Genomic DNA, 27,202 nt, shown 5'->3' with positions numbered 1-27,202 from the left:
TTGGGAATATGATTCAGTAGTAGCACATACATGATATAAACATATACAGATACAATTTTTACTGCAGATAGCTTAGCTGTGCAAGTAAGAGGCAGACCATGGGTGCCCTCAAACAAAAGAAGCAATTCTATACTACTTTCTTTTTCTTTTTTTTTTTTTCACTAATTCTGAGAATTTTCCACTTAGAACCTAGGCAGGGATGAGCCTAGAATCCCGCCCCCTTGGCTAACGCCGCGAGCCGGAGGCCCGAACTACAAATCCCAGAATGCTGTGCGAAGAGGGGCGGCCGTCCACTTCCGGTAGGAAGCGCGCCGGAGGCGGTGGACTCGGGGCTGCTCTTGCACACTCTACCGGGCTGGGCGGGCTTACCGGGGAGGGTTTAGGAGTGGGGTCTGGGTTCCCCGCCCGTCGACGACATGGATGAGGACGGGCTTCCGCTCATGGGGTCGGGCATAGACCTGACCAAGGTTTGTAAAAAACGGAGTTGGACTTCCGGAGACCTGGGAGGAGGATGGGCAAGGGAGCACCCCTCCCCTCTTCCCCCGTCTCATCGCCCTGGTCCTGGCCCTCGACCCCTCTCCTGGGGCCTTGGGAGGGCGAGCTCCACAGTTTCCCTTCGAGAATCCCCATCCCCACCCCCTATGTCTGTCCCGCCCCGCCTTCCCATAAGGGGGGGGGGGGCGCCGCTGGCCACTCGGGCAGGGGGCGACCTCCAAGCCCTCTCTTGAATTTGGTCCCCAACTTTCTTGCGTGCTCCCGTGCCTTGCTCCTCTGCACAAAAAAGTTCATCTCAGGGGATCTGGAGCCCATTTTCCAATGGGTCGCCCCCGCCCAGGTTGCAGGAAAACAAGTTCAGTGACTGTTTCTCGGTGTGTCCAGCAATGCGCCCCCCCCCCCCCCCCCCACCAATCTCCGCGTTGTTCCTATCGAGGGGATCTCACCGTGTGCCTGCCCCCTCCGGACACGAGCCGTGTTTGTTTTTTGCACATCACAGGTGCCCGCTATCCAGCAGAAAAGAACGGTGGCATTTCTAAACCAATTTGTGGTGCACACGGTGCAGTTCCTCAACCGCTTCGCGACAGTGTGCGAGGAGGTAGGTTTCGTGGTGCTGGTGGCAGGTGGTGAAGCGCCAAGCGCAGCCGTGACTGTAGATGCCAAGCGGCTCTGGTCACCCCCGGCGTCAGCCCTCTCCGATGCTCCTCGTCTTCCGTCCTGCTGCCCACCTCGGCTGGATTGAGTTTTGCTAGCTAGGCCCATTGTGATTCCCGAGAACAAAAGTGGAGAACGTTTACCGTTTGGTAGCGGGTGTGATAAGTCTCTTAGGCCAAAGGTTTACATGTTTAAGTATAATGTTTCTTTTGAAATTACATTCCTTGGGGCCAGGGCTATAGTCCCGTGGGTAGGGCACTTGCCTTGCTTGCATGTGGCCCACCTGGGATCAGTTCCTGGGAATCCCGCAGGACCACACCCTCAGCACCACTTGGTGTGACCCCCCCCAATCCAAAACCTGAAAATAAAATACAGTTGCATTCCTTGATCTCAAAAATATGTTTGGGGAGGTAACCCAGTAACAACAGGCATAACATGTTTCTGCCAATGACTTGTTAAGTGAGGATTGTGTACCCAATTAAGGATTAAGTACCAGATCTATAGGAGGGAGAGAGAGGGAGGAAGGGAAAGAGGAAGAGAGAGGAGAAGAAAAGAGAGGTGAGAGGAGAGTGCAGCCTGAGTGATATAATACAGTGGGTTAAGTGCTTATCTTGCACGCATCGGACCCAGGTTCGATTCCTGGCACCCCATATGGTCCCCTGAGCCCAGGCAACCAGGAGTTATAACTGAGCACAGTAAACCCTGAGCACTGCTGGGTATGCTACCCCCACCCCCGAAAAAAAAAGAGAAAAGCAAATGGGAGAATTCTCAGAGGAACCAGCGTTCACTTTGTTCTGTCTCCTTTATAAGGTATAGCCTTCCCTAGCAAGTAGTTTTTTGCTAGGTGTGCTACTGCTAATAATTGCGTGGTGGAGCCTGGGATGGAAGTTCTAGCCTGTGCATTGTACTTCATCCTAGTTCCACCCGGGGTACCACATGGCCCTCCAGCATTGTTGGTTATAACCATGGAGGACAGAGGGCTGATGGTGTGTCAGGGGTGGATCAGGAACATCCTCCACCCTAGCACTGCACCTCCACCTGGTTGTCCTAGAATCACTGGGAGAGATCCCCTACGGCCCCCACCCTCCCCCAATTACATAGTCAGGAAAAACCATCTTCACTTACATACGATTACAGCTGTTGTGTTTGTCTAGTCACTCTCAGCTGCCTTTGCACTCCAAGGGGGGAAAAAAGTGAAATTGATGAGTGTGGGTGTTGGGTTAGTGCATATTATTTAAGATGTATATTAATCTCAGACTGGGCGCTGGCTTCTGTGAATTTCAGTTTCCTCTTGTCCTGCCATCATTCTAAATGGGCTATCGAATTGATGGTTCAAAAGGCAGTGAATTCAGAGATTAGTCCTGGGGTCAGAGAGATAGCTCAAGGTCTAGAATCAAGGCCCCCTGGCAGGGCCTCCCCTCTAAAAGGATTTAGTCCCTCACTGTGCCTTTTCCTGTTTCTGTGGGGTTTAGGGATATGGATGCTGGCAGCATTCGGACCAGCTAGGTCACAAGTCAGTACTTGGACAGAGCCAGGGTCTTACCTGGAAGTACTCAGGACCACGTGTCACCAGGGCTTGAAGTTGGGACCTCAAGCATGCAAAGGCATGTATGCTTCAGTCCTTCACTTTCGCATCAGGGTGGAATAGAGAACTAGCTAGAGAGACAGACTGTTTCAGGATTGTTAGCACAGGGCAATAGATGCCCTGTCTTCATTCTTCTCGTCACCAGGTCACCAGGGTGAAACATCAGAGCGCAGCCAGCAAGCGTTGGTTAGGAAGCAGCTTGACACACTGTCCCAAGGCAAGGAAAGCACCTGAAGCTCCTCCTCTCCTGCTGGATCCCTTTCTCACAGGTGTGAGTGCTACTGACCCATGCCAGCCCCTCCGTCTCGGTCCTCGCTCATGAGTGACCAGCATCTCCTGATGCACTCCCAAGATTGCATCACTGGTCCCAGTTTCCTCTTGCACTCTAGAACAGCCTGAGGCCGTGACCCCTTATTAGTTGCCTCCTTGAATTTGGGAGTTGCAGAATATTGGGCAACAGGTAAAGGTTTCTGAATGCGCAGAGACCAAAAATGAATCCAGAATCAACTGTTTGGTGAATTTGGGTGTTTCTGGCAGTACACACCCATGTGGTATTTCTCAGGCAGGAGGGGATCATGAGTGAAAAACATTTATGAAGCCCTAGGCAAAGTTAGTTGTTGACTGAAAAACTCATACCGCTTCCGGATTGTTACCCCTTTCTTCTTAGTGGGTGATAATCTCTGGATTCACTAATATGTCATAAATGTGTGTGTGTGTTTGTGTGTGTGATTTTTTGTTTTGTTTCTGGGGGGTGGTAATTCGGGCCACACCCAGCTAAGCTCAGGGTTTACTCCTGGCTCTGGGCACAATGATTATCAGTGATCACTCCTGGCAGTGCTCGGGAACCATGTCTACCCTGCCCTCTCCCTCCTGGCTTTCTGGGGGTCGGCGGTAGCAATCCTGTTTTAATAGCTTAGATGTTAATGTCAATTATGAGCCTTTTTGCTTAGTGTGACAACAGTAATTAATGTGTATTCTGTGCAGTTAAGCAACTTAAGCACTCAAGTTGCTTTTTAATATTCAAAGCATAATCCTTCACGAGAAGTCCAGTGATCTTCAAGGGCAGAACTGAAATTTAGAGAGGTTTAACCCATTACCTAGCCATTTCTTTATTCATTCAGGATATGTATGACTGTGTAGTATTGTTTACACTCAAACAACTAACAGTAGCAGAGCTGAGATTCCAGTGCTGATCAGTTCATTGGAAACCACAAAAGTGCTCTCTCAATTCCAATATTTCTAATCTGAATTAAGTGGCATCTTTTTTATCATTTTCAAAGGCAAGACTGTAGTGACTGATTCGTAGCTACTTTAACATTTATTATTTTTTTTTTAATATTCTCTTCTTTGCTAGCTCAAATCCATTTGACATAGTATCTCTTTTACTATAAATACCAATGATATAATGTATACATTCTAACATGAAGTACATTTTCTCTCCAGGAAAGATCAGTATGGCTTTTTAAAATAGATTGTAATGTCCCAATATCACCTAATTGACCTGTAGTACTTAGTTCAAGTTTTCAACAAAAAGCTAAACTTTACTTCAACCAAAACATAAACATCAAATGTTTGTTTTTGTTTTTTGACCTGACAGTGAACTGGATGAAAAGGAAAACTTGCTGTGTGTTGGGGGCGCGGGGGGGGGGGGGGGGCCCGCACTGTTGTTGTTATTTTTCGCATTATCCTGGTTTGAAACCAAACCCAAACTGTAATAACTTCAGTTATAGCTAAACTTAAACCAGTAATAAATTGGAAACAAATTATTAGGACTCTCTCTTCATCACTAATACTGGTTTTAGAGTCGTCTCATAAAAAGAAAAGTACAGGGGCTGGAGCGATAGCACAGCGGGTAGGGCGTTTGCCTTGCATGCGGCCGACCCGGGTTCGAATCCCAGCATCCCATATGGTCCCCTGAGCACCGCCAGGAGTAATTCCTGAGTGTAGAACCAGGAGTAACCCCTGTGCATCACCGGGTGTGACCCAAAATGCAAAAAAAAAAAAAAAAAAGTACAGCAATATGTTCTGTGAGGAATATAACTTTTTATTTACTTGATTTTTGGGTTTTGGTCCACATCTGATGCTGCTCAGGGGTTAGTCCTGGCTCTGTACTCGGGGATCACTCCTGGCAGACTTGGGGGACTGTAAGAGATACCAGATCTAACCCAGGTCAGCAGTAAGCTCCGTACGTGCTGTGTTATGGCTCGGATCCCACAAATATAGCTTTTTTAATGTTTCCTGGACGGTAGGCTATAATATAACTCTCTTCTTGGCCCAGTGTAAGAGAGAGGTGGTTAGAACTTAAGGAGAAGTAGTTGAATCTGACCCAAGTTACAAACTTTATTAATTTCTTCTTCCTTCACAAATCCCCTGTAAGTGCTGCTATTCTGACTGTGGTCAATAAAATCAGAACAAATTTAGAGGGGATTGGGGGTAGGGGGGGAGTACAGGGGGAAAGGAGCAGTGTGCCACACAAGTTCTATGGATATTCCAAATAAAACTGACCAGGAATTTCACCTTTCAGGGAATTTTTAAAGCCACAATGTGCTCTTAAATTTACAGGGCGGGAGGTCTATATGTTACTTGACTCCGCCTGAATTTGCCAAGGCTACTGCCGTTTTAATCTTCCTCTTTTAAAAAAATAAACAGGAGACTGAGGTGATAGTTCAGTGAGTAGGGTGCTTTCCTTGCCGTCCGCCCACCTGGGTTCAATCGCCAGCATCCCCAGTGGTTACTAAAGCCAGGCGGGAGTGATGGATGAGCAATGCATGAGCTAAGGGTAGCCAGGTGCGACCCAGCCTCCTGCCCCCGACAAAAACAAACAACTTAAACTTTTGTTTCTACAATGCTAAGTATAGAACAAAGTATTTTTGAGGACTGCAGCTCCCTGAATCTGCTCAAAATTGACCCCTGGTGATGCTCAGCTGACCCTATGTCATGCCAGGGTTGGACCTGGACTTGGCAGTGAGCAATATTTCTAATTACTTGGTTAGCTATTAAGGATACTCAGATAATTATAAATTAAAATATATCGGCTGTTAACATGAGTTTCCTATAGAGATAAACCATTCATGTAATCCTGTTTTATATGGTCGGAGAGTATGTAAATCAAGTTGAATATCAAAACAAAAGATGGACAAACCAGAATTAATCTCTACCCAAAAAAGAGAGAAAATAATTACTGCACTTTAAAAATACAACTTTTTCCTCCATGCCTCTATACCTTCTTATCAACAAGAAATTTTGTAAGTAATTATTTTTATTCTTTTTAATCCCTTATTGACCTAAGAATCGTAATTCAGTAATTAGCCTATTCTGTATGACTCAATGGCTACCCATTTAAGACAGCTTAGTTTTATGGTTTAACCTTCCTCCCCCCACCCCCCATGTTCATTCCAATTTTTTAAATAATTCCAGGTAAACAGCTGCTCTAGGGAATCTGATCAGAACGTTTTGACTTGTATGCTGGGCACAGTAGCATTTATTCAGAGTGAAAAAGGTTGATTTTTTATTAACTTATTATAATAGTTTTATGCAATACCCAGGACTTTTCTTTTGTCTTTTGAAACTAATAAGCGGGAGGGAGAGAGAGCACAGGTAAGACTCTTTCCTAGCACATGGCTGATCTGGGTTTGATTCCTGGCACCCCAGATGGTCTCCCAATCACCACTAGAGGTAATCCCAGAGCACAGGGCTTGAAGTAAGCCTTGATCTTCTCTGAATGTGGCCCACCTCCTCTCCCAAATAAATAAGTAAAATAAAATAAAAATTTTTTGTTGCAGGGGGGGACAGAGAGGCACACCAGGCAATGTTCCTGTCTCTGCACTCGGGGATTACTTCTGATAGGTCTGGGGGCTGCGAGGGAATATGGGAAGAGTATGGGATGCTGGAGTTTGAACCCAGGTTATCTGGTGCAAGGCAAGCACCCTACCCTCTGTACTGTCACTCCAGCCTTAAAATAAACTGTTTTTTAAATAGATCGGCTCTAGTTTGCGAAAAGATGAGCAGAAAGCCTACATTTTCCATGTACTCCCTCTACCCCCGCCCCCCACCCCGACTTGTACTTTTAATTACTGTGAATCTAGATGGGCACATCTTTACAGGTCACATCATTTCCTGGAGTCTCAGGCTTCCTGTTTTAAGGAAGTAAAATTCTTTTAAAATGGATTAAATTCTTTGAGAGGTACTCTCTGGAGTTGTTCATATTCTTTAACCTGCATAAAGATTTCCATTTTCTCAGCTTTATGAATGCCGTGGTCGTAATCCCTGCTCTATAGATGCGGTGTGAGAGTTCAAATGATACGGTTCGTGTGTAGTGTAGCATGTATGGTTAATATTCAGATGTTTACAACAGAGAAGAGTAAGAGTACATACTGACAAAAATATATTTAATTTTTTGGGTTTTTCTTTCTCTGTTCACTTAATCAAAACAATGTATGCATTTGTTAATAAGTTGAAAATGATCATTCCTTTACAAATTTAATTTGCTGTAATAGTTCTGCAATTACCAAGCTTCTGTGGTGAATTAAAAGGTTGATTGAATTTGCCAGAATTTAATTACCATGATTTTCAGGGAACACCTAAAATTTGGAGAGGAATTCAGCTACATGATGTTTTAACAAACCTGTTTTTATGGTTACTTCAAAGCCTATGTGAACAAATTCTAAAAGTCAAAGTTAAACTTAGCTTTGAATGCTGGTAAAACAAGATTAGAATTTTTATTTCTAAATTATCTTTGTAGCTAAAAGATGGCCATCTTAAAAATAAGAGTCTTGGGGCTGGAGTGATCGTACAAATCGTAAAATGAGTAAGGCACTTGCCTCGATTGTGTCCGGCCCAAATTCAATCCTCGGCATCCTGTATGGTTCTCTGAACCACACCAGTAATGATCCCTAGGCAGAGCCAGGAGTAAGCCCTGAGCACTGCTAGATTGGCCAGAAAAATACAAAACAAACAAAAGAGCTTTGACTACACTGTGGCTGTACAGTTTTCCCTTCCCTGAATTTGGTTGAAATAACTATTCTTGAGGTGCTGAAGTTTTGCTTCCGAATTAGCCAAGGTCCTGATAATATCCCAGAATGCAGTGAGAATGCTATAAGGCTGATGACTGGTACTCTGGTCAGCTGTTCTTGGGCTTTGTCACTGAGTATAGGATTAGACATTTGAAATAAATTTTCTTATAAATATTGTTTTATGATATTTTGTGTGGATAAACACAAGGGTGGATTGATTGGGATAATTAGAGTATGGGAAGCTCTTGATTCTGGTTTATCTTGGGATTTTGGTGCTTGGTTGATGCCTTTTGCCTTTTATTATTACACTAATTTTTTTTCTTTGTTTTAATTCTTTGCTTATCTTCTGATTTCAACCCCTTTTACTTCTCAAACTTCAGTTTGAATTTGGGACTCATTGTATGTACTTATGTGCTGAAGTAACTTATAAATCAGTTTCTGTCCCAGCTATTTGGAACTTTTTTTTTCTTATCTCCTTATGAATAATTCCTTTAGTCATCAACAGAAAGAAACTGTGTTCCTGTTAAATTTCAAGTACTGTTCTGATGATGAAGGAGTACATGAGTGAACAAAATCTTCTCTTCCTTGGAAGGAGTTTCCAATCTGGTCCCATTGATTGATTGTGGCTGTAATAATGAGTTTGATAATACTGAAATTATAACTTTTTATCTATGAATATAGGTTAATTAAATAGCCATGAGGCATACTAGTGAGTCTAATAGAATATATTAGTACTCATTTCTTCTCTTATAAATAAGAGAGTGGTATATTAGAAAATGACACACTTTTATGGGAGGTTTGAATATTTTTCAATTTGTCCTTTATTATCCTTATTAAGAGCATGCCTTAATCAGACTCTTCTGTTTTTCAATCTTTCTTTTCCAGAAACTGGCAGACCTTTCTCTTCGAATCCAGCAAATTGAAACAACCCTCAATATTTTGGATGCAAAGGTTTGTATTTCTAAAAAAAAATTTTGTGTGGTCTTTGCTCTGTGTATACCAGCTTTCTCAGTTGTACTAAAGTTTAGCTGCTTTTCGGGATGGATTTAATTTAGTTCCTTCACCTATGTGGAGGTGGCAGTATTTGTTTTTTTCAGTCACAATGGCAGTAATGATCATCATCAGGAACCATTAACTGAGTCCATTCAAATGTATAAATGAATTGAGATTTCGTTCCTTCTGTAGTCAAAGATATGAGTAACGTGCTAACAAATACAAGCTGTCATATGGCTTAGCTGATGGAATGTTTATATTAATCATTTGATTATATAGTAAAAGTTATATAAAGGTGTACTGTTCCTAGAGTAAAAATTAGAGAAAAATATTAACTTTTCCATTTACAAATGTTAAATGCCAATGAAGAATACCATTTGTGATATCAGAAATTACAAGAGATAATTAGGAAACATACATGGGTGTTTTGAAATCTGCAGATACTGTGTTTTTCTTATTTATAAAACAGTGGAATTGTTACTGTATTTTTTGACTTTGTCCTTTCAGCTGAAACATTGATGTTACCATATTGTTTTATTTTTAAAATTTTATTTTCATGAAGTTGTTCACAGTAATGGATTATTCAATATTTCAGCACCAGTTCCACCACCATTACACCTTCCCACCACCATTATTTTGAATTCTCCTGCCACCATCCAAACCTGTCAAACAGGCAGATGCTAGATAATTTTTATTTTATTGCTAGTTATAAATAGCACAAGATGCCATGGGGCCGGCCATGCACTCCTAGAATTCTAAAATTTTAGATAGGGCCTGGAGAAATCTTTGCAGTGAGCTGCTCAGTTCTGAGATTCTTTTGTGTGTCTCTGGATCATGGCCGTTAGGGAGCTTAAATAGCAGCCAGAGGCATTTCGTGGGCGTGACATCCAGGGTCCCATAGGGGCGAGAAGACGGGAAGGACCGGCCCATCCCCTGTCCCTTGAGGCCTGGAGTTTGCCATCACTGGTTCTGCCGTACCTGGGCTTTCCATTGAGTTTTGGAAGTTGGCAGCTCCCGGAAGTCCTAGGGGGCAGTGGAGGGACGACGCCTGCTCCCGTCTGCGGCACCCCAGTGAAATCGGCCTGGCACAAGGTCCGGAGGCATCTCTGCATCGAGCTGCTCAGTTCCAAGATTCTTTTGTGTGTCCTACTATATCGTTTCAACTGGATATTAAAACATTGCTGTTCCCATATCCCGAAAAAACTTGTTGGCTGCTCAGGAGGACGTAAAATGATAGTAGCTTAGTCAAAATCTCTATTTTGTACTTTCTGCCTTTCCTCAGGGACTTTAGCCCCTGTTTTTCTCTCAGAATATTTCTCTAGCTTGGAAAATTTAGGATGCTTGGACTTGAATGTCTTCCAGATATTCCCCCTTATACATGTTATAAACTACTTGGGCCACCGCCACTGCGCCAAGTGCTGTTCTCAGTCAACAGTTCTCAATGAATATTGCTACTTTAGATCTTATTACCGTTGCTTTCCCCCCTCATTATTCTTTATTATGACTATGTCTTATTTTAGCGTTTAGGAAATTCTCATTGTGATAGAATCCAAGGTCACAAGTTACCACACAGGCATATTAACTTCAGCTATTTCTATGGCCGTAGATTTAACCTTCAAAATGAGCCAAACATCTGGCATGTGCCCATCATTGATATCTAGATGAAATCAGAAAAGAGGGTTTTTGGGCTTGGGGTGGCGGAGAGTCCTTGCCTTCTATGTAAGCCCTTGTATTCCGTTTCTGGCACCGCAGAGGATTGAAGGGGGAGGCAGAAACAAAATTAAAAGAGAAGTTTCATGATTCTTGCAGACCCAGACTAACAGTGCCTATCTTTGGTATATGAAAATTTGTTATTTTCACTACAGTGACATTTAGTGATTAGATATTTAAAAGGAGGCGGGGGAGAGTGATCTGCTGTGTCAGATACTAAAATATGAAGACAGTAGTGTGTCATTTCCCAGATAATGAAAACCTAAAGTGTACCACAAAGCACATTTTTTTTTTTAAACAAAAATAGTTTTCTTTTGAGTCATACCTGGTGGTTCTTGGCGCCTCCTCTTGGCTCTTGGTTCTGGAGTCATTCCTAGTGGTGTGGGGGACCGTATGTCAGGCCCAACCTCTGTATTGCAGTTTGGGGCGTTCGAGGGCAAGGGGCACGCCTGGCTGTGCTCAGGGCTGACTGCTGGCTCTGGGCATAGGTGTCATGCCTGGTCTGGACCGGTTCTCAGGACCAAACCCTGGTCAGCTGTGTGCAAGGCAAGTCCCTTATCTGTCTTTGTACCCTGTCTTCAGCCACCTCTCTAGAGATTTTCAGCCAGGAAATTGAAAAGTTTCTCATCAGTATACACTAGGCAGGTTTGGTTCTTCCAGGGGCCACTCTGAGTAGTGTTGGGGGGGAGGGAGGAGGCACCCACGTCCTGTGGCTGGGACCAAATTCAGAACTGCATGTTGCCGTCGTGTGCTCTTCTTACTTGCTCTACTATAGGATAACGATTGGTTTGCCCTTCCTCCCTGGCTGCTGGAAGCTGGTGTTTGTTGATTGCCCCCCAACCTGTCAATTACCTATGTCTCCTGATCAGACTCGGACTTGTAAATATTGTCTTTCTCTTCTCCTTAATATCCTTTGCAGGGTTATTATTTCAGAGCAGTTGCTTTCTGTATGGATACAGGAAGACCATTAAAAAGACAAGCCTGTGGCTTGGGAGTTGATTGACTCCAGATAATTTACCTCCTCGACATCTGCTCTCTCGACTTAAGCCTCAGTTGCCCTTATTTCCTAGATCCCCCAAAAAGAAGGGTCCCGACAAGGGACTGGATGGACCCAGGGCAGGTGGTAAGCTATGAACTACCCTGGCGTCGAAATGGGCCTGGCCAAACTGCCCTAATGCTTAACTGTAAGTTAAGAGCTTGATCATGGACAAATTCTATCATGAACCAAAAGTACTAACGAGATTTGGACCCTGGTGGGGTTAGGAATGATTGATCTGGCCTGAGCACTGTAGTCTGAGTCTGTGGTGAGATGTCCCCAGGAGAGTCAGCCTCCTAGCCTAATCTATAAATGTGTCCATACAGAATGGTAAATTTTAGGAGAATTAGAGATGCTAATTAAGTTGCAGGTCTAAGGAGAGGAGAAACACACCTAAAGGCTGTTTTGCCCTCATGGACTGCAGGTGGTTGAGAAGTCTGGAAAAACATTTTTGATCAGGCTTCCTGTGGGGAGGCGTGGTGAGAGGATAAAAATGACAGGCTGCGGGGAGAAGGGGAATTGTTTTTTTTTTTGGGGGGGGGGTTTTTTTTTTTTTTTTGGGTTTTTGGGTCACACCCGGCGATGCACAGGGGTTACTGCTGGCTCTTCACTCAGGAATTACCCCTGGCGGTGCTCAGGGGACCATATGGGATGCTGGGAATCGAACCCGGGTCGGCCGCGTGCAAGGCAAACGCCCTGCCCACTGTGCTATCGCTCCAGCCCCGAGAAGGGGAATTGTTAAGAGAAATGGATGGATGGATGGATGGATGGATGGATGGATGGATGGATGGATGGATGGATGGATGGATAGATGGATGGATGGTTGGAGAAAGGGATCAAGCAGAGAGACAAGAGACTGAGTAAACGGCAACTGATCAGCAACCAGCCTTAGCCCTCGTTCTTTCTTTGTCCGTCCAAGGCAACAGCCTACCTGGGTGGAGAAGCGGCTCGAGAGCATCCGAACGCAGGTGGCGAGAGAGAGCCGCAGGGAGAGCCTGGGAACATCCTTTCTCGTGTCATCCCCGCACTCGTGAGGGGCTTACACAGCTCTGCGCGAGCGCGGCATTTGTTTTTACACTCTACAGTAGGGTTTCTTCTATATTAAAATGAGATTGGTGGGAAATTATTTTAAAGTATTTTGTTTATAAATACCTTTCACTTTAAAGCATGCATTGATTTACTTAGGCCACGCCCGGTGATGCTCAGGGGGACCCTGTGGGATACCTGGGGTTGAACCTGGTGAGCCGCATGCAAGGCAATTGTACTCTCTCTCTGCCCCGAGATACCTTTCACTTTGAAAGAGTTCACGACCGGGAGTTTTGCACAGATGAGTTTTGCACAGATTTTGTAAATCTCTGTAGGCTTAAAAGTTACAGCAGCTATTTTCAAACTTAAACACACCTCGGGCTAGAGAGGTAGAACAAGGACTAACACCTTTGCCTCTTTGCGTGTCGGCAGCCTGGCATTGCCCGTGGGCTCCGAGCACCACCAGGAGTTACCCTAAGGACAACAGGCATGGCCGTAAATACTGTCCCTTCCCCCCACCTCCAAATACACACCTAAAAACTTCTGGGTTTTAAGTCCTTAACATTACCATTAATGCTAACTTGAATTTTCTCTTCTCAGTTGGCATCTATTCCGGGCCTTGAAGTAGTTGTTCCTGTGAACGACACAAGTGACACAAAAGTCGCACAGCCTGAAACCACTTCAGAGCAATCACAGGTAAGGATTTAAGTTCCCGGCAAATGAGTAGATTTTCTTGATGAGACCACGTCGACCTAAGCATCAGGCTTTTGAAGGAAGAAGTTCGGTAAAAATGTAAAACTTTGAAGGAATAGCATTTTAAAACCTTACCTAGGAAATGACGATGTTTTAAAGAAAAGGAAGAGAACATCAATTATTTAATTTTGTTATTTTTCTAAATTCTTACAGGAAATACTCATTCTCAATGTTTTATTATGAGCATACTCAAACATTCATTAATGTAGACCAGTGTTGTATATACCCAAATACCCATTACTTGGATTTGCCAGTTAAGATTTTTGTTGCAGTTACCTTAAAGACCTTTTATTCCTCAATGAAGCATCATTATTGCTCACCTGCCTAGTCTCTCAAGCATACCTGGGCAGTTCTCGAGTTGTCTTGTTAAACCATAATGCCTGTAGCACACACAGTATAGCTAGCAGTAATCTTACCCTGCCTTGATTTTTTGTTACTCCAAATAGGCCCCATAGTCATCAGGATGGGATTCGTGAGAAATGCTGGGTTCTAGGCTCCACTCCAGACCTACTGAAGCAGAGGGTCTGGTGGAACAGAATCCCAGGTTATTTCTTAGGCTCTTAAAGTTGGAGGGATACTCATATCGGAAACACTGTTCTTCCTAAAAAAAGTGTGGTTTGGTTTGGGACTCAGTTTATCAGTATCTTAGTAGAACTACATTTTACATTTGTTTCTTGTCTTAAATGTTCATTCATGCCCTGGATAAATTTAAATTTTATATTACTGTGTATTTAAAAAAATTAAAATTTCATCATTATTTGAAAAGAGCCTCTAGTGTGATTCAGTGAAGTATTAAAACTTACAATAAAGCTGAGTGAGTAGACTCCTGATCCCTGTGGAACATCTGTACGTGGAGGCGTTTTTCCCCCTGACATTTCTTAGATGGATGGCCGTATTATCCATGATAACGACTTAACATGTCAAGGGTGGTTATGCTGTGCCAAGCATCCTTCTAAATGCTTTTTATAAGTAAGATAATTTAATCCTCACAACAGCTCCACGATATCAGTTCTGTTTTACAGATCCATGGGATGAGGTATACAGAGGTTAAGTAACTTACCAAAGGTCAAGAATTTCAACTTTGGGGATGGAGTACAGTGGACAGGGCACTTGTCTTGCACGCAGCTAACCCTGGTTGGGGGAACCACATGTGGTCCCCAGATTCACCCTCCCCCTACCAACGAGTGATTCCTTAGCACAGAACCAGGAGTAAGTCCTGAGCACTGCTGGGTGTGGCCCAAAAAACAAGACAAGGGATTTCAACCCAGACAATCTGGTGCCAAGGACCTCCTTAGCTGTTTCACTTTACTGTCTCCAGCACCTGAGCTGGATTCATTGCACCAAGTCCACCCACGAGCAGAGCCCACTTGGAGGACCTGTCTGTTTAGACTGTATGTCCTTGGGCAATGAAGCATGGAATCGTTAAGAACTGGATAGTAGGATTTTTAATGATAATGTTTATTTTTTTATTGTTATTATTACAGCAAGTTTCATTGTGTATTTATTAACATACTCATTACATATTCACATAACATTAACATTCATTAAGTATTCATGAGCATAACCAATTACATCGTGATTATCACTGTACTCTATGTAATATACCAGAGGAAAACCATATTTTGCAGAGGGATCTGCAGGGATTTTTTTTGGGGGGGGATTAAATATGGAGCACGCTTTTCCTCAAATGAAGCTTGTTTGAAGAATATTACGTGTTTCTTCTCTCCCTGTAAGTTATTTGGTCATGTTAACTTTAAAATGTTTTTATCACTCTTCAAGTGATACATCTCTAACTTTTAACTTTTATTTTCCCAGGTTTTATTATAAAGGTCCTCTTTAATTGCATATTTTAAAATATGCACAGTTGTATTGCTGCTGTCTGTTTCTCAGAAACTGATTTTGGGTAGTTAGAGATGAAGTTTCTAAAACTCAGAACGACCTGATCTGTCTCTGGCAACCGTGTTTAAAAATTGTTTACTCATTTTGGAGGACTTACAAAGTTACCTTGCATTTCTGATTTTAAAACTGTGTGTGTTGATTAACTTGATAAAATACCTTTATAGAATGCTCTTAATATTTGTTATCTTATTCTCCATAGCTATTAGTGTATTTTGTGTAAAACATTTTAAATGACTTAAATATTGTTTATAATAAGTTTTGATTGACATTAAAGTCAATTTACTTATCACATGAAGGATAATCATACATTTTAAATCACCCTTTTCAATCCTTAATCTGCATATGAGCCAAAGATCCAAGGTTTACTCACTGATTTTTCTGCAGCTTTAATTTCACGGTCCAGAGTTTAGTTCTTTCAGTGGAACATACAGTTGTGCTGATTGAGATTAGTTTGAGAATAAAATGAAGGACAGTTGAGAGATGACAGGATTTAGCGGGTCATTCAACTAGCAAAGGTGTAAGACCTGACATTATTAAATCTTGTTGAGGTCTTGGAACTAGGCAAAATTTAATGACTGAGTTTTGAAATCCCTTACAGGTATATGTAATTATTATTTGTTCTGTTTTGGTATTGTATGAGTTCATTGTTTGTAATTTTTTTAAATTTCTCTTTAATTACATGCTTTGGGTTCTTTATATTTATTTATAGATGTCTATGTAGGTGGTCATTCTTGTGCACTTAGCAATGCCGTAAAATAAATCTAAAGGATTTTGGATGTTTTATTCGCCTTAGAGTTTTGGGCAAGTTTCATTTATATATGAGTTATCTGAGAAAACATCTTAATACATAAGTCACATCCATATTCTAAAAACTGAATATTTATTTTTATTTTTTTAAATTTATTTATTTTTAATTAGTGAACCACCGTGAGGGTACAGTTACAGATTTATACACTTTTGTGCTTATGCTTCCCTCATACAAAGTTCGGGAACCCATCCCTTCACCAGTGCCCATTCTCCACCACCAGTAAACCCAGCATCCCTCCCACCCTCCCCAATCCCATCTCCCCCCACCCCACCCTGCCACTGTGGCAGGGAATTCCCTTCTGTTCTCTCTAATTAGCTGTTGAGGTAAACACTGAATATTTAAAGATATTTTTTGGTTTTCTGCTTTCTACTCTAAATATGTTGACATAGAATTGATTTTATTCTGTTGAAGAGATTCTTTTTAATGTTAATATACAGATAATGAACAAAAATTCACAAACTTATCCTAAATGGTCAGATTGATAGAAAAATCTGGAACCTCATAGAGACAATAATTTATACCTAAATGAAGATAGGGTTTCCCTATGGACAAGTTTCAGGTAACATGGTACCATACAAAACAGAACTGCTCAGATGTTCCAAAGCATTTTTATCTAGAAAGGCAATTCCCCAGTAATCTTCATTCTAAGTAAACATTTTATATTTAATCTTAACCATTGTGTAGAGTGTTAGCATTTTCATAAGTCCATCCTAGCTGAACTATAGAAACCAAATAATTGGGGTTTTTTGTTTGTTTGTTTTGATTTTGGTTTTTGTTCGGCTTGGTTTTTGTTATATTTTCATTTTGGTTTATGCTCAGAGGTTACTCATTACTCTGCACTCAGGAATCACTCCTGGCAGTGCTCAGGGGACCATGTGGGGTGCCGGGGATAGAACCTGGGTCAGCTGTGTGCAAGGCAAGTGCCTTAATGTAATGTCTCTCTGTTACCAGAAAACCAGATAATTTTGCTAATAAATGAGTTTTCTCCCACAAATACTTAAGGCATTGCTGAGGTGTTTGAGTAGTCATATATACAAATAATTGAATAGCCAATAGTCCAAATAAATTAGACCAGAAAGTATTTAATAAATGAGGAATTTAATTGTGTAGATGGTAGATACTTAGGAAACCAGTTCACTGCCCATTAGAGTTGAACGTTTTATAAACTAGTTTTATTAACTTTATTAAAAGTTTTATTAAAAGTAAGTTCTCCAACAATTCAGCTTATCTTACGCACTCTGGGGACAATAAAGTGGAATTCTAATATTTTAATATAATGAATATATATTTGTACTTCTTAAAGGAACAAAATAATGCTGCTATTAAGTTTAGCTTCTTCTGAATCTTTTTTTTTAATTGAATCACAGTGAGATACAAAGTTACAAAGTTGTTCTTGATTGGGTTTCAGTCATACAGTGTTTCAACACCCGTGTCACTTCACCAATGTACTGAATCACTTTTAAATACTTGTAAATATTTAGAAATATATGTCCCATAACTAAATTATTGCTTTTTAAAATTTATAAATGTGATTGTTGTCCTGATATTTATTGCTTTAGAATTATAAGAAAATCCCTTTTAAGTTATATGATGGACCCTTCTGTGAATTGTCTAAAGTTTTATACGCAATACTTTCTACAGCAGAACAGTTTACAAGACTCTGGACCACAGGAAAGTGAAGTAACAGCAGAAAATATCTTAACTGTCGCCAAGGATCCAAGATATGCCAGATATCTCAAAATGGTTCAAGTGGTAAGCTGATTTGGTCTGTCTTCTCTGTTTAGCAGCCTCATTTGAAATCCTTAATCCTGGAGGTTTCATTGTTAATATTCAATCAGAGAAAACTGCTAACCCAAGCAATGAAGTGTTCTATTTTTTCCGACTCTCCTATTTCTAATTAATGCCCTGGCTAAAAGTAATGAGAAGTCAAATATTTCTAATAAAATTGTTCTCACACTTTAAATAGCTTAATGCTATATATATATATATATATATATATATATATATATATATATATATATTTGCTTTGCACAAAGCTATTATTGCAAATCTTGAATGGATCAGATCGAGGAATAGTGTACTACTTATTTGACTCATTTGATAAAATACTATGGCTTAATTCTCACTTGTTAGTGTAAATAATTTTGTGTGTATTTTTATTTTTAATTCAGTCTGTCAATGGTTAGTCTCATAGAATATATATCTTTTGAGCCACGTATCTTTTAATATTATATGACTAAGAAATTATATGAAATTCTGCAAATAGAAATATTTGCAGTTTTCAGTGCGCTAGCAGAAGTTAATTTCCTGGTAAAGGTTCTACTTGTTTGTTTCTTGCTTAATAAAAAAATAAGTATTTATGGACAATTTTTCTATCAGCCAGAGAAACGCCAATACTAAATAAGAGTTTTGTTTGGGGGGACTGGAAAAGCTAGTACAGCAGATAAGGCTCTTGCCTTTCATACGCCTGATGTTTGATCCCCAGCATCCCTTATGTTCTCCTGAGCACTGCCAAGATTAAATTCCTGAGCCAGGAGTTCTCCTGAGCATTGTGGGGTGTGACCCAAAAACAAAAAACGAACAAACAAACCCGCTGTGCTATGCTATAGCCCCAACTTGATAAAATTCTACGAATGCTCTGGAATGTTTGATAAAGGTCACTATCTTAAATGCTATCTTCTTGGTGCACTGTCTCTTCATTTCACAAGAACTTTAAAAACATTTTCCTTTCCACTATAATTCTGTTGCCCATTTATTCCATCAGTATTCATTAAACACTTTTAATTTGTGAATGCTGGCATTGTGATTTGTGTTAATTAAGCCACATTCAATTTTGAGCCACCAATGGTATGTTCTAGCATCAATGTGTTAAGGCACTGTATAAGATGTTACCTATTTAGCAACTGAGGGTTAGGTACCACTTGATATTGGGGGGTGTGTGTGTGTGTGTGTGTGTGTGTGTGTGTGCGCGCGCGCGTGCGTGCGTGTGTGTGTGTGTGTGTGTGTGTGTGTGTGTGTGTGTGCGCGTGTGTGATATTCACTTTCTAATCATGTGGCTTAACCATTTCACTGGGAATAAAAGCCAAAATTCTTCACAGGCTTATGAGATACGAACAGCTTAGCTTTTTTGTTATGTTTCTGATTATATAGCCTCACTCTGCTCCAACTTGACTGGCCTTCAGAATGTTCCTTGAATGTAGTCATGGGATCAGGGAGATACTTCAAGTGATGGAGGACATGCCAAGCATGTTCATGGCCCTGAGTTTAATCCCCACACCACATGGCCTCTGAGCACTGCCAAGTAGAGCCATTGCCCCCAGTACCACCAGGCCATGGATTATGGCCCCCATGGGTACTGCACCACCAGCCACCAGGCTGAGTCCTGCCAGGAGTAGCCCTCGGCCTCCAGCATGCCAGGTATGGCCCCTAAAATAATACATACATCTGTGTTTTCGTGGCCAGTATCCTGTCTTGGAGTCTTTGCCTCAGATATAGCTAGGGATTCCTGGCTCAATCTTTCAAATTTTTACTCCAGTATTTCCTCCTTATCTCAGACTTAATTCTCTTTATTCCATTCTCTGCTGTATTGTCCTTCAGAATACCACCTACAGGGCCAGGCATGTGCCTCAGTAGTAGGCTGCCTACCTGCCTTGTGTGTGTGCAACCTGAGTGTGATCCCCAGTACCACAGTGGGGACCAAACAATGTACTCGACATAACTTGTGTGTCTTCCACAGTAGAGGAGATTCCATAAAAGTAGTGAATTTTTTGTGTACTAGCCCCTGCACCTAGACCAGTACTTGGTACACAGCATTTACCCATGAATGAAAAGGCCTGGATTGTGCTATTTTATCTTTGCTTAGGTTTTGGGGAGCGCTTTCTCTTTGTACTGGCTCAGTGGATTACAGACTAGTGAACTTCGCCAAAATATGAGTTCCTGACCCCTGCCCTCTAAATTAGAACCTTTGAGCCTTGGGCTTAAAGCTAGAGCATCCTCCACCCCCCGCGCCCCCTATAAAAAGCCTTCTGATTAAAAACTATATTGATAGATGTTATTATAATGTCTTAAAAATGATTTTACTTTGGAGCTCGAGAGATAGTGCAACAGGTAGCGTGCCTTGCCTTGTTCACAGCCAGCTTGGGTTTGATCCCCAGCACCTATATGGTCCCCTGAGCACTGCCAGGACAAACACCTGAACATTGCCAGTTATGAACCAAAAACAAGACCAAACAAATAGAGAAAATTTTACTTTAAAACATTTTTGAAATAGCGATGAATTCTTTGACATTCAATTTGATTTTGAGGCCACAGTCAGTGGTTGGTCAGGGCTTACTCATGGCTCAACACTCAGGGATTCCTCCTGTCAGTGCCTGGGGAACATGTGTGGGATCCAGACAGATCCTTGGCTGCGTGCAAGGCAAGAGGAATTGCCTCTCCAGCCCCCATTTTATTTTGTCTTTTAGTGATTTAATTCTTGCCCTAATCTTTTTTTTTTTTTAAACCTGGTATCAGTGAGTATGAGCAGAGGTTCTGTTCTTTTTATTTATTTATTTAAAGTTTTTTTTTAATTGAATCACAATGAAATGCACAGTTCCAAAGTTGTTCATGATTGGGTTTGGTCATACGTGTTCCATCCCCCGTCCCTTCACCAGTGTACATTTCCACCACCAATGAAAAACTATTGTGTATCCCTTTACCTACTTCCAACATAATTTTGCACGAAGTTCTGTTCTTTTTTTTAGTTTTTTTTTTTTTTTTTTTTTTTTTTTGCTTTTTGGGTCACACCTGGCAATGCACAAGGGTCACTCCTGGCTCTGCGCTCAGGAATTACCCCTGGTGGTGCTCAGGGGACCATATGGGATGCTGGGAATTGAACTTGGGTTGGCCGTGTGCAAGGCAAACGCCCTACCCTCTGTGCTATCACTCCAGCCCCAAGGTTCTGTTCTTTAACCTTAGATTATATTTCCTGTTTTAAGCCTATTGCCCCAACCTCTTTGGTTCCTTCACGTCTTGTCTACCTGCTGGTACAGGAATTTCTTGTTTCTAAATGTTTCCCCCCCTTGTAGAAGTGACACTGCTTCCTGCATCCCTACCTCTTCAGGTACCCAGATTTGGTCTTCCTCCACTGTGCTAAGACATCCGTCTTTCATCTCCATGTAATTCCTCTGTATAGTATAATAATTCTTACACAACCATTAAAATTTGTTCATAAATTGAAATATAAGTTTACAAATGATAAATTTCCACTTATGCTCTTTTTTTGTTGTGTGTGTGTTAGGGGGGTGATTTTCAAGGAAAAATGAGGGTCTCAGTGTCTGTGCACCGCCATCCTAAAACTGGGAGTCCATCCAAGTTAAATTCAATTTTACTGTTTTTCACTTATTGTGCCAACCAATATTCCAGAGTCTTATTACCCAGCTTTTGTTTCCTATGATTCCCTGTCCTGTTCACTTTTCAAACAAAAATCACAGACTCTTCCCAAGATTAGCTGCAAGTTTTTCAACCTCTGAAACTAGGCTTTTCCTTTTCTTGATCACTGTATCAAACTTTCATTCATCTCATGTATTCCTATGGCAACAAGTGATTATGGGTTTAGTTGGCTTTTGGGGGTTTTTGTTTGTTTCATTGGTTGTTTTTTTCGGCCATACCCAGTCCTGGCTCTGTGTTCAGGGATCACTATTGGTGGGTAGTATTTGGGGGACCATGTCGGGTTCAGTGCTGGGATCAAACCTAAGAAAGAACCACATCAACCCTTGCAAGGCAAGTGCCTTCCCCATGAGACTATCTCCTCAGCCTTTAAAAATATATATATTATTATTATTTTATTTTATAATGAATCACCGTGAGATACAGTTACAGACTTACAAACTTCAGTGATTACGTTTCAATCAAACAATGTTCCGGTACCCATCCCTCCACCAGTTCCCGTTCTCCACCACCAATGCTCCCAGTGTCCCTCGAACCCTTTTGGAATGGTTTTTGTCTTTGTGTTGAGACTGCTGTCACAGGTCCCGGAGACACCACCCGCGGCAGTTCTTGGCTAACCAGACTGGCTGTTGAGTGCAGGAGCGTGAGGATGTGGTGCTGCTCCGGTCCTGTGAGCTAGGGGTTACCTGGGCCACTTCACTGCCACTTGGGGGCCTCTAGGGCCATACCAGGCTGTGCTCGGGGGCTTTCAGGTCTGCACCGAGTGTGGTGCATGGGAGACTGTGGGGTGAAGGAGATGAAGGAAGAGCCCGCCGCATGCATTGCTTGCTGGCTCCTGAGCAGTCTCTCCTGGCTGATGATCCTTGAGAAACCATCCTTGCACCTGGCACGTCTCATTTTCCTAAAGACATCATAAGTGACTCAGATGCCCAATCACAGACGAAGCTGCTTGTGTGACAGTGTCGAGGGAGCTTTGGCCTTGGCGTAGTCACTCTCAGTTCCTTGCACGTCTGCTGCGTCTCTCAATTCTTCCTTCTTGTTCCAGCATAATTATGAATTAATGCAATCAGCTTCTACACTACCTCCTATGTCTGCTAAAGGGTGTGAGATTTTTCAGGGTGACGGGAATTTATTAAAAGCTCTGAATGGAGCAAAAGGAAGCCACCAGTAATAGATAGTCTCCTGTCACTCTTGTCTTTGATTCTACGTGTGTTTGCAACATTAGAAAGCTAATCTAAACAAAGCAGGTATGTTTTGTTTAATAAAACTATTGTTTCCGTTGGCTCTATTAAAGGGTCCCATTATCCAGTGTTCGAGAACTCCTGTGTGTATGTACCTGCATAGAATTTTAGGTATCTCCTGTGGTAAAACCTTGTAAGACTACCTTACAATCACTCTCATTCATGAATTCCATTCCAGCTAAATGCTAGTGATCTTTCAGATTTAGTCATTGTGAAATTCCAGGTTTGCTCTATACAAATATATATATGTGTATATATATATATATTTATATACACATAAAACTGTATCTTTTTCCTTTTGTTTATATCCCTTCTTAATAATTCTTGCCTCAATCTTCTGCTTCGTTAACCTCCTTCTAGCATGATATTGTTTAGTTTACAGTTTCAGTTGAGGTCTCTCTTTTTTTTTTTTTTAATTGATTTTAGCCGAAGCCCCTTGGTCATGGTGCTGGGGAGATAGTGTGGGAGTTAAAATGATTGCCTTCCACGTGGCCAAAACCTGTTCATGCTCAGGCATCACTGGTGACCCCCTGAGCACTGCCAAAGGTACCCCTGAAACACAGAGCTGGAGTAACTAGAGTAGCCCTTAGCACTACTGTGTGTGACCCAAAACACCAAAAATAAAATTAATGTTCCCCCCAAAAAATAAAAAGGAGGTGTTTTTTTTTTAATCATGCTGTGAGTTTCTAAGCATAATCTTTATAAGAAAATTAAGGAAGGGGAGGGCTTATTTGACCTACGCAGCACTTTCCCAGGAGTATATTCTATCTGATGTCATTAAGTCACCAAAAATGTTATTCGTTCAGCAACATCTACATAGCTAATTGCTTTTCCGTTATCTATCTTTACAAAACTGTAACTTTTACTAGAAGAAAAGGTGGCAGTGTCGCCCTACTTTAAAGTGAAGGGCCATTCAAGACCCATTTCTGTTTCCATCAGTGATGTGGCAAAAATCTAGGTGACTTTGCATCATTCTGCTCCAGTGACAAGCCCCTGGCTTCCTGATTCTCATCGCTTTGTCCGTTCTTCTAAGGTGGCTCAGGTTTTTGAGCCTCACTGAGAATAGTGTTCCTGTGAGATACAGATAGAAAAAGAACAGTTGACTATTCCCTTACAGGGGAACCCAAAGCCATCTAATTGTAAGGGCTACTGGAATTCATTCTAGATTGCCTTCTCTGTACTAGCACTTTAATCCACTTTCCCAATATGACTGTAGATTTTAATTAAACAGCACATTTTTCTTCACCTCAGTGAGAGACTAAGGTTTCTTTTGCTTACCCACTATTCAGAATTTAGTTTTAATTTCTTAACATAAAGAAAGACCATTGATCTTAAGTTTATCACCCATTGTACACAGTCTATATGTTATTGAAACTGAATTTTGGAAGATTGTATTCTGGAATTGGAACCAAGCAGATGGCAGCAGGGTCTCAAAATTCCAATTTTTTTTTTTTTAGGGATGAAAATAACTTTATAGCAGTATAAAAACTCACTCATGGGGCTGGAGAGATAGCACAACAGGCAGTTTGCCTTGCAAATAGCCAACTCGGGTTCGATGCCCAGCATCCCATATGGTCCCTTGAGCACCGCCAGGAGTGAGTCTTGTGTGCAAATCCAGGGAGTAACCCCTGAGCATCCCCCAAAAACAAAATAAAAACAAAAAGAAATGAAAACACTCGTAATATTAAAAATGAATATTTCCCTATCTTCTGGAGACTCAGCAGTGCCCTTACTCTTTTCTATTGTCTAATTATAACAATAATAGTATGTATTTGCTTAACCAGTTTTGGGGCCACATCCAGAAGTTGCTCAGGGATCACTCCTGCCGGAGCTTGGGGGAAACATACATAGTACCAGGGATGGAACCCTGGTCGGTCACATACAGAGCATACACCCTACCTGCTGTGTGATCTCTCTGGCCCTGATATGTTTTCTTGGGATTTGTGTTTGGAATCCGCTTCTCACTAAAATTTGAGAACCACCACGCAAAGTGTGCTTTGCCACTCTGCACACCAACACCTAAAATTCCATTCATGTTGTTTCTTGTTCTTTTTCAGAGTGCAATATTCTTTGTTTTTTTCTTTTTTGGGTCACACCCGGCAATGCACGGGGGTTACTCCTGGCTCTGCACTCAGGAATTACTCCTGGCGGTGCTTAGGGAACCATATGGGATACTGGAATTGAATCCGGGTCAGCCGCATACAAGGCAAGCACCCTACCCGCTGTGCAATTGCTCCAGCCCGTTCAGAGTGCAATATTCTTATACTCAGCATCTTAATGCATACTAGCCCCTTAATCATTTTGTAAGCTTCTTTCTTGCTTCCTATGTTATTGGTGAGATCCATTTCACTGTAAGTAAATGGTGTTTCTTCATACCTTTCAGTTCCTTCATTAGTGTAAAGCTTGAAATCGCTGACCACCAGATAGTGTCCACATACTTCATGAAGGAACTGTAAAGGAACCCAGGTGTGCGGGGTCCGGAGCTGAGATCTCCAAGCCTGCTCAGATCGGGACTGGGCCTCTTCCTCTCAGATTCCCCATTTTCCAGTAGCTAGGCGGTTACACCCAGAAACTGCCCCTGACGCCGTGTAATTCCATTAACGGCCAACATCCAGAGACTATAAAACCAAGCTCCCGGAAGTGACATCTTACAGCTTAGTTCTCCCTCTCAGAGAACCTGGCAAGCTACCGAGAGTTTCCTGCCCGCATGCGAGAGATTGGCAAGCTCCCCATGGTGTATTCATGTGCCAAAACCAGTAACAATGATGGGTCTCATTCCCCTGACCCTGAAAGAGCCTCCAATGCAGCACCGTTGGGAAGAACGAGTAAAGAGAGGCTTCTAAAATCTCTGGGCTAGGACGAATGGAGACGTTACTGAGACCACTCGAGAAATTCGATGATCAATGGGATAATGATGATGGTGTTGATGATGATGATACTTCAGAATGGAAGGCATAGAAAATCCAGCGAATTACTAATACGGATATTTTTTTTCTCCTGAGGCTTGAATTATCAGGACAAACTGCAGTAACTTTCACTCCCAAAAACCCAGAGAACCTTCTCTTCATGGGTCCTTGCTGTCTCTTGGGACACGGCAGCCGCTGTTCCACTCCTCACAGACCTCTAAGTCTGTTTCAAAGACTAGATAACTAAAGCGGTATTTTGTAAATGCCTCTGAACAGAGGCTGACCAGTGCTCCCGTCACAATAACCAGATCACAGAGAAATAAGCAGGCCTTGCTTTTTGATCTTTATACCTGTCTCTCTCTCTGAGAAATATAAGCAAGAAAACAGTTCCCAGCAGTTGCTTGTTTCTCTCTGAGATGGTCGGAAAGCTTCGGGGTACCAGGTCTGTGCTCCGGGGATGCAGCTTGGCAAGTAATTTCTTTACTTTGTCGTGCATTCGGACCATGTGACCTCGAAAGGCCTCTGTTCCCTCATACAGAAAATGAGATCTGCAGTTCTCGAGATTTATGATCTATTCATTGATTTCCCCAGATTTGGATCTCATGATTAGTGAATGTTCCTGGAACACCTGCTGGCATTTTCTGAGGTGTTTTTTTTTTCCCCCTCTTAAAGCAATTTCTACACAAAATTGTTCAGTGAGTAATACTGTTGTGTTCCAAATGTGGCAGATAATTGATTCTGATTTAATGTTTGTTGTCATAATAGTGCAGCACAAGGCCTTTACCAAATTACATATTGCTTTTCTAACTTAACTGGAATTGTGTACATAGATCACTTTTCCAACAATTCTCCCCTTTTTTACTGGCAGACCTTGGTGAATCCGTTGCCAGTAATAAATTGTGTATTGGGAAAGTCCGACTTCCACATTAAGAAGCTAATGACTTGTGTTTTTTTAAACCATATTTGCCAAAACAGTCTCTTTGGACGCTTAGACTTTTTTTTTTCCAGCTCTATTTTCTTTGGCTGGCCTGAAATGTGAATTGAATAATCTCCTTGGTTCTAGTGGTTCCGATGCATTGGCTGCCAGGGGTGAATGCTGACCTGCAGGGGGCGGGGGAGGATGTGACTTCCATTACCCGGGTTGAAGACTCCCCGCTGTTCCCTGTTACAGATTGGGCAGGAAGGCATGTGCCTTGACCTGAGTGAAGGCAAGCAGGCAGGCAGGGTAGAGGGCTCTTGAGATGAGGTATAATTTTCAGCACAGAAGTTAAAGTCTTTACAACCTTGTCTGGGATCTCTGGCTCTCGGATCCAGTGTCTCTCCGAGAGCCAGAGATGGGTAAGAGAGATGGGTCCGAGAGCCAGAGATGGGTAAGAGAGATGGGTCCGAGAGCCAGAGATGGGTAAGACCTCAGAGGAGGCAACCTAACACAGGCCCGACTCCTAAGACCCCAGCGTGAGGCTGCCGGGTGGCCCTCGGCAGCTGGCTCTTATATAAAACAAGAAGGGAGAAATGTTGGGGCTTTAGTAAGTCAGCCTGAGATATTGACTAAATCCCCTGCCCCTGAAAGAAAGAGCCGGCCCTGTTTACAGGGGCCCAGGGGCTTGCTTAAATTCCACACATGTAGGCACTCTGGTTGAGGATGAGGGATATAATA

At 42.1% G+C, this 27,202-nt stretch overlaps 1 protein-coding gene across 2 annotated transcripts in view; it reads left to right on the top strand.

The window, feature by feature from the left end:
- Positions 1-319: 319 nt before the first annotated feature.
- The window catches only part of WASHC3 (WASH complex subunit 3), a 49,384-nt gene continuing 22,501 nt past the window's right edge, over positions 320-27,202 (top strand). The window contains exons 1-5 of one of the 2 annotated variants that reach the window (XM_055118236.1): positions 320-467; positions 995-1,093; positions 8,632-8,697; positions 13,112-13,207; positions 17,616-17,723. In XM_055118236.1, the coding sequence (XP_054974211.1) occupies positions 417-467; positions 995-1,093; positions 8,632-8,697; positions 13,112-13,207; positions 17,616-17,723 (420 nt within the window). In that variant the 5' untranslated portion in view covers positions 320-416. Of the gene's footprint in view, positions 468-994; positions 1,094-8,631; positions 8,698-13,111; positions 13,208-17,612; positions 17,724-27,202 lie in introns of both variants that reach the window. The other variant, XM_004602855.2, reaches the window with a different exon arrangement.

Source organism: Sorex araneus, chromosome 10, assembly GCF_027595985.1.
Source record: "Sorex araneus isolate mSorAra2 chromosome 10, mSorAra2.pri, whole genome shotgun sequence".
Taxonomy (NCBI): Eukaryota; Metazoa; Chordata; class Mammalia; order Eulipotyphla; family Soricidae; genus Sorex; species Sorex araneus.
This window is presented reverse-complemented; position numbering and strand designations above follow the sequence as displayed.